The 8,062-nt window shown below is 48.6% G+C and overlaps 1 protein-coding gene across 3 annotated transcripts in view; it reads left to right on the top strand.

Annotated features, from left to right (window-relative positions):
- Nucleotides 1-747: 747 nt before the first annotated feature.
- The window catches only part of EPHX2 (epoxide hydrolase 2), a 107,105-nt gene continuing 99,790 nt past the window's right edge, over nt 748-8,062 (top strand). Inside the window, exon 1 of one of the 3 annotated variants that reach the window (XM_056563758.1) lies at nt 748-976. In XM_056563758.1, coding sequence (XP_056419733.1) covers nt 873-976 — 104 coding nt within the window. In that variant the 5' untranslated portion in view covers nt 748-872. Of the gene's footprint in view, nt 977-1,085; nt 1,152-2,359; nt 2,385-8,062 lie in introns of those variants that run through there. The other 2 variants (XM_056563759.1, XM_056563760.1) reach the window with 2 other exon arrangements.

Below are 8,062 nucleotides of genomic sequence, written 5' to 3'. Positions count from 1 at the left end.
GGCGATTTAAGATTATATATATATATAATTTTTTACATTTTTTTTTTAAGTTTCCTTTTATAGGTAAGGTGTCACTTGTACCATAGAGTGCAGTGCGTAGATACATTACAATAACACAACTGCATGGTCATAGATGTAAACGTAAAATATACTAAAGATCCAGAATTGCGTATTTTTTGATCATTTCAATTTACCATTAAAAAAAAAAAAATATATATATATATATATATATATATATATATATAAAGTGTTTAAAAAGGGTATATATATTTTATACATATATATATTTTTTTTTTAAGTATTAAAAAACAAAATCTATATAAATCAAATAAACATAACTTCACTGCGTAGAAATAGCAGCCCCGAAAAGTTGCTAAATTGTTTTTTTTTTTTTACTTTGTTCCTCAAAGGGTTAAGTGTACAACTACACCTGTGTTTTCCAACCAGGGTGCCTCCAGTTGTGGCAAAACTACAATTCCCAGCATGCCCGGACAGCCTTTGGCTGTCCGGGCATGCTGGGAATTGTAGTTTTGCAACAGCTGGAGGCACCTTGGTTGGGAAACCCCGAACTACACGTTGCGGTTGTGTTGCAGCTGCCCAGTGTGTCCTATTCACATGCTGCTGTTCACCTGCGGTTTTTATTATATTTACCGTGTTCACAAATAAGGGTGTAATTATTATGACTGATGAGTGTGAACACCGCCCTATAAGGGGCCCCATAGTTCCCTATAGACGTCATGGCCGGCCCCTCAGTATTATACACTCACTATCCAGAGTGCACTCTCACCCCTGTCACCGCCTCACGGGAGGGGCCGCTCACACTCCTCGGTGTCAGTGCTGAGGGGACGGTGTCCCGGAGCAGTGCAGGAGACATGGCCGCCAGGCGCTTCGTACTATTCGATCTGGGCGGAGTGCTGCTCACCCCCGGCCCGCAGGCCGCATTCAGGAGACTGGAAGAGACACTCGGTCTGCCCGGGTGAGTGACGCCACTGCCCGGGGGTCCGCACCTGTCACCGGGGGGAGTCAGGTGGTCAGAACTCACGGGATAGCGGGTGACGTCACACAGTGGTCATGTGACAGTTTAAGGCGGGAAGGATGAAGTGTGAATGGTCATGAGACAACACTTTGAGAAGGGAATGTGAGGAGAAAAGGTGAGGGGAGATGTGAGGAGAAAAGGTGAGGGGAGATGTGAGGAGAAAAGGTGAGGGGAGATGTGAGGAGAAAAGGTGAGGGGAGATGTGAGGAGAAAAGGTGAGGGGAGATGTGAGGAGAAAGGGTGAGGGGAGATGTGAAGAGAAAGGGTGAGGGGAGATGTGAAGAGAAAAGGTGAGGGGAGATGTGAGGGGAAATGTGAGGAGAAAAGGTGAGGGGAGATGTGAGGAGAAAAGGTGAGGGGAGATGTGAGGATAAAAGGTGAGGGGAGATGTGAGGAGAAAAGGTGAGGGGAGATGTGAGGAGAAAAGGTGAGGGGAGATGTGAGGAGAAAAGGTGAGGGGAGATGTGAGGAGAAAAGGTGAGTGGAGATGTGAGGAGAAAAAGAGAGGGGAGATGTGAGGAGAAAAGGTGAGGGGAGATGTGAGGAGAAAAGGTGAGGGGAGATGTGAGGAGAAAAGGTGAGGGGAGATGTGAGGAGAAAAGGTGAGGGGAGATGTGAGGAGAAAAGGTGAGGGGAAAAGGTGAGGGGAGATGTGAGGAGAAAATGTGAGGGGAAAAGGTGAGGGGAGATGTGAGGAGAAAAGGTGAGGGGAGATGTGAGGAGAAAAGGTGAGGGGAGATGTGAGGAGAAAAGGTGAGGGGAGATGTGAGGAGAAAAGGTGAGGGGAGATGTGAGGAGAAAAGGTGAGGGGAGATGTGAGGAGAAAAGGTGAGGGGAAAAGGTGAGGGGAGATGTGAGGAGAAAAGGTGAGGGGAGATGTGAGGAGAAAAGGTGAGGGGAGATGTGAGGAGAAAAGGTGAGGGGAGATGTGAGGAGAAAAGGTGAGGGGAGATGTGAGGAGAAAAGGTGAGGGGAGATGTGAGGAGAAAAGGTGAGTGGAAAAGGTGAGGGGAGATGTGAGGAGAAAAGGTGAGGGGAGATGTGAGGAGAAAAGGTGAGGGGAGATGTGAGGAGAAAAGGTGAGTGGAAAAGGTGAGGGGAGATGTGAGGAGAAAAGGTGAGGGGAGATGTGAGGAGAAAAAGAGAGGGGAGATGTGAGGAGAAAAGGTGAGGGGAGATGTGAGGGGTCGTGTAGATGAGGGGAGATGTGAGGAGAAAAGGTGAGGGGAGATGTGAGGAGAAAAAGAGAGGGGAGATGTGAGGAGAAAAGGTGAGGGGAGATGTGAGGGGTCGTGTAGATGAGGGGAGATGTGAGGAGAAAAGGTGAGGGGAGATGTGAGGAGAAAAGGTGAGGGGAGATGTGAGAGGTCGTGTAGATGAGGGGAGATGTGAGGGGTCATGTAGATGAGGGGAGATGTGAGGGGTGGTGTAGATGAGGGGATATGCGAGGGGTCGTGTAGATGAGGGGAGATGCGAGGGGTGGTGTAGATGAGGGGAGATGCGAGGGGTGGTGTAGATGAGGGAAGAAGTGAGGGTCGGTGTAGATGAGGGGAGATGTGAGGGGTGGTGTAGATGAGGGGAGATGTGAGGGGTGGTGTAGATGAGGGGAGATGTGAGGGGTCATGTAGATGAGGGGAGATGTGAGAGGTCGTGTAGATGAGGGGAGATGTGAGGGGTCGTGTAGATGAGGGGAGATGTGAGGGGTCGTGTAGATGAGGGGAGATGTGAGGGGTCGTGTAGATGAGGGGAGATGTGATGGGTCGTGTAGATGAGGGGAGATGTGAGGGGTGGTGTAGATGAGGGGAGATGTGAGGGGTCGTGTAGATGAGGGGAGATGTGAGAGGTCGTGTAGATGAGGGGAGATGTGAGGGGTGGTGTAGATGAGGGGAGATGTGAGGGGTGGTGTAGATGAGGGGAGATGTGAGGGGTCGTGTAGATGAGGGGAGATGTGAGAGGTCGTGTAGATGAGGGGAGATGTGAGAGGTCGTGTAGATGAGGGGAGATGTGAGGGGTCGTGTAGATGAGGGGAGATGTGAGAGGTCGTGTAGATGAGGGGAGATGTCAGGGGTCGTGTAGATGAGGGGAGATGTCAGGGGTCGTGTAGATGAGGGGAGATGTGATGGGGTCGTGTAGATGAGGGGAGATGTGAGGGGTCGTGTAGATGAGGGGAGATGTGAGGGGTCGTGTAGATGAGGGGAGATGTGAGGGGTGGTGTAGATGAGGGGAGATGTGAGGGGTCGTGTAGATGAGGGGAGATGTCAGGGGTGGTGTAGATGAGGGGAGATGTCAGGGGTCGTGTAGATGAGGGGAGATGTCAGGGGTCGTGTAGATGAGGGGAGATGTCAGGGGTCGTGTAGATGAGGGGAGATGTCAGGGGTGGTGTAGATGAGGGGAGATGTCAGGGGTCGTGTAGATGAGGGGAGATGTCAGGGGTGGTGTAGATGAGGGGAGATGTCAGGGGTGGTGTAGATGAGGGGAGATGTCAGGGGTGGTGTAGATGAGGGGAGATGTCAGGGGTCGTGTAGATGAGGGGAGATGTCAGGGGTCGTGTAGATGAGGGGAGATGTCAGGGGTCGTGTAGATGAGGGGAGATGTCAGGGGTGGTGTAGATGAGGGGAGATGTCAGGGGTGGTGTAGATGAGGGGAGATGTCAGGGGTCGTGTAGATGAGGGGAGATGTCAGGGGTCGTGTAGATGAGGGGATATGCGAGGGGTCGTGTAGATGAGGGGAGATGCGAGGGGTCGTGTAGATGAGGGGAGATGCGAGGGGTGGTGTAGATGAGGGGAGATGCGAGGGGTGGTGTAGATGAGGGAAGAAGTGAGGGTCGGTGTAGATTAGGGGAGATGCGAGGGGTGGTGTAGATGAGGGGAGATGCGAGGGGTGGTGTAGATGAGGGGAGATGCGAGGGGTGGTGTAGATGAGGGGAGATGCGAGGGGCGGTGTAGATGAGGGGAGATGTCAGGGGTGGTGTAGATGAGGGGAGATGTGAGGGGTGGTGTAGATGAGGGGTGGTGTAGATGAGGGGAGATGTGAGGGGTCGTGTAGATGAGGGGAGATGTGAGGGGTGGTGTAGATGAGGGGAGATGTGAGGGGTGGTGTAGATGAGGGGAGATGTGAGGGGTGGTGTAGATGAGGGGAGATGTGAGGGGTGGTGTAGATGAGGGGAGATGTGAGGGGTGGTGTAGATGAGGGGAGATGTGAGGGGTCGTGTAGATGAGGGGAGATGTGAGGGGTCGTGTAGATGAGGGGAGATGTGAGAGGTCGTGTAGATGAGGGGAGATGTCAGGGGTGGTGTAGATGAGGGGAGATGTCAGGGGTGGTGTAGATGAGGGGAGATGTCAGGGGCCGTGTAGATGAGGGGAGATGTGATAGGGTCGTGTAGATGAGGGGAGATGTCAGGGGCCGTGTAGATGGAGGATCCTATACTACAACCAAAGAACTGCTTATTTAAAGGGGTACTCCGGCTTTAAAACATCTTATCCCGCCCCTCCACCCCCTGACAGCTGTCACGCCCCCTCCCATAGGATTGCATTGAGGGGGCGAAGCGTGTTGTCACACAGGGGCGGAACCGTGACATCACAATACTCCGGCACCATGATCGGCAGTCATCAGACCCGGAGCGAACACGCTCTGGAGGGCTGATGGTAACGGGGTGCTGCATGAAAGATCACGGGGGTCCCCAGCGGCGGGACGCCCGCGAGCATGCATCTTATCCCCTATCCTTTGAATAGGGGATAACATGTCTTAGCGCCGGAGTACCCCTTTAAAATGTATGTGCACTGACAGCCAGTTGACTTTTATTCTGCACATTATTAGATTAAAAGTACTGCCGTTTTTTATTCCTTTTTAACTATTCATTTTACGATGTGTTAAAGGGGTATTCCAGGGCCAAAACTTTTTTTTATGTATCAACTGGCTCCGGAAAGTTAAACAGATTTGTAAATTACTTCTATTAAAAAATCTTAATCCTTCCAATAGTTATTAGCTTCTGAAGTTGAGTTGCTGTTTTCTGTCTTAACTGCTTTCTGATGACTCATGTCCCGGGAGCTGTCCAGCTCCTATGGGGATATTCTCCCATCATGCACAGCTCCCGGGACGTGACATCATCATTGAGCAGTTAGACAGAAAACTTCAGAAGCTAATAACTATTGGAAGGATTAAGATTTTTTAATAGAAGTAATTTACAAATCTGTTTAACATTCCGGAGCCAATATATATATATAAAGGTTTTGCCTGGATAACCCCTTTAACATAGCCACACAGTGAGTGTGAGACCCTAGGGGGCACTATAAGAAGACCATCTAAACTGTACGTGAAACAAATTAGCAAAGGTAAAAAAGGAAGAAGAAACTGCTATGGTTTACTACAGAAGTATTACAGTAAAAGAAACAAAAAGTGTAAAGAAACTAGAAGTGTAGCTGACAGAGGGGTGTATAATATTAGGAAGCAAAACACGATTAAATGGGCACTGTCATTTGCAGCCGTTGGCTGTCCGGGCATGCTGGGAGTTGTAATTTTGCAACATCTGGAGGTCCGCAGGTTGAAGGCCACTGGTATAGGAGGTAATACTCACGTGTCCCCGCCGCTCCGGACCCGTCACCGCTGCCCTGGATGTCGCCCTCCATCGCTGTCGTCGCGTCCCCGGGGTGTCCCCGTCGCTCCGGAACGTCTCTGCTGCCGGGTATCCTCGCTCTCCGTCGCCGCCATCACGTCGCTATGCACACCGCTCCTATTGGATGACGGGACGGCGTGCGCGACGACGTGATGACGACGAAGGAGAGCGCCGGCCATGCAGGGGATCCCGGCACGGAGAAGACACTGAGGAGGCAGGTAAGGTCCCTCCCGGTGTCCTGTAAGCTGTTCTGGACGCAGCGATTTCACCGCGGCGGTCCCGAACAGCCCCACTGAGCAGCCGGGTTAGTGTCACTTTCGCTTCAGACGCGGCGGTCAGCTTTTATCGCCGCGTCTGAAAGGTTAATACAGGGGATCACCATGATCGGTGATGTCCTGTATTAGCCGCGGGTCCCGGCCGTTGATGGCCTCAGGGACCACCGCGATAGGACAGGGTTTTAATGTGTATTTGCCGTATAAGACGCACCAACTCCCAACCCCCCCCCCCCAAGTTTTGGGGAAGAAAAAGTGGGTCCTATACCGCGAAAAATGACACCCCTTTTTCTCTGCTGTATTTACAGAGAGAAATTTTTAAATATTAAATGTCACCTGAATAAAGTGTGATACTGCCTTATACAGACTAAAACAAACAAGGGATCGGATCCTGCACTGAGAATATCTTTATCAAAATGAAATGCACAAGAGGTTCTATAGGAGGATACATGCCAATGATGGAGTTACGTATAAGGTCACACTGGCACGTCTTGGGTGGCAGGGCATTGGCCCTATGCAGCAATTGCTTGTCAGACATGGTGCGGTTGCTGGTTTCCAGAACTTTTCTAAGATTATTCTTGGCTGATGAATAGTACAGGAGTTACTCATTGTGTATATACTTGTATGGTTCGGTGATAGGGCTCCTATGGACGCCTATGGGACCCATCGTATCTTCAGGGCCCTGATTTTCTTATGTGAGATTCCATATGAATCCATCACAAAAAAATTGTTCTATGGTGCACATATTGGCCCTCATTTACTATTCACAACCTAACAATTTTTGTCGGTTTTTTTGTCACATTTTTTCTGCGACATGGCGCAGACATCATGCGCCAGTGCGCGACAGTTCTTCCCGAGTCATCCGACTCATGTAGGCTGGAACCCGGAAAAGGGGCGTGTCCCGACAAAGAAGGCCCTTTCACACATATTTATCATTGTAAAGCACCCAAATTGTGTTTTTTTTTTAACCCACAGCTCTGACCTGTTGCAAATAGCCCTATCTAACCTATGGAAAGCCTGATATGTTGTATTTTTTGGTGTGGTGTTTTTTTCTCATAATTTAGTGACTGCTTCTTTTTTATTTGATTGTTTCTAATATATATATATGTATAGCAACAGGTGAATACAGCAGCACACTGCTAGCACAGAGATATAGATGAAACATGAGTATATAGATAAAACATGAGTATATAGATAGAACATGAAAAGCTATACATCTGTAGTGCAATAAATGAAAATATGAAATTATGAGGTACTTAGCTTGCAAATTTGGTGGCAAATAGCGTGGACCGTCCCACCACGGTAAGGTGACCTCATTCTGGGACGGACCCTACACTATGAATATGCCTCTGTGTGAACAGTACAGAAGGCATTGCAAGGTCTAAAACATCCAAGGCACCTTATATACACCTAATAGAGGTGGGTGGGGTGCAGGAGCCAACATGGAGGTAGCCCCTCCCCCGTATGTGTAATACAACCAAAGAATAAGTTGGCCAGCACTATTGATTCCAAACTATTGTAAAAACCTGGCTTACAGGTGCAGGCTGCTGGGCTAAATATACAGCAACAGGAGAATACAGCAGCACACTGCTAGCACAAAGATATAGATGAAACATGAGTATATAGATAAAACATGAAAAGCTATACAGCTGTAGTGCAATAAATGAAAATATGAAATTATGAGGTACTTAGCTTGCAAATTTGGCGCCAAATAGCGTGGACCGTCCAGCCCAGCAGCCTGCACCTGTAAGCCAGGTTTTTACAATAGTTTGGAATCAATAGTGCTGGCCAACTTATTCTTTGGTTGTGTATATATATATATATATATATATATATATATATATATTTTTTTTTTTTTTTTACTTAAAAAAAAAAATGCAACACAAATATGAGCGTGTGACACAATTTTTTTTTTTTTACTTGCGACATTGACTGAGACAAAATAGTAAATAAGCGAGGAAACTAATGTGTCGGGTTCAAATACAACCAGAAACCCGACTTTCTAAGTAAATGAGGGCCATTGTGGATACTTTCTCTCCTTGTTTCTAGAGGAAAATAGCTCCATACAGTGACATGCATAGAAGAAAGGGGTCCCCATAGCAAATATTTTATTTGGCCTTATAATAGGAGAGAAAGGTTTGG

Source organism: Hyla sarda, chromosome 3 (genome assembly GCF_029499605.1).
Source record: "Hyla sarda isolate aHylSar1 chromosome 3, aHylSar1.hap1, whole genome shotgun sequence".
NCBI lineage: Eukaryota > Metazoa > Chordata > Amphibia > Anura > Hylidae > Hyla > Hyla sarda.
The sequence above is the reverse complement of the archived record's forward strand: the minus strand, read 5'-3'. Positions and strand labels throughout refer to the sequence as shown.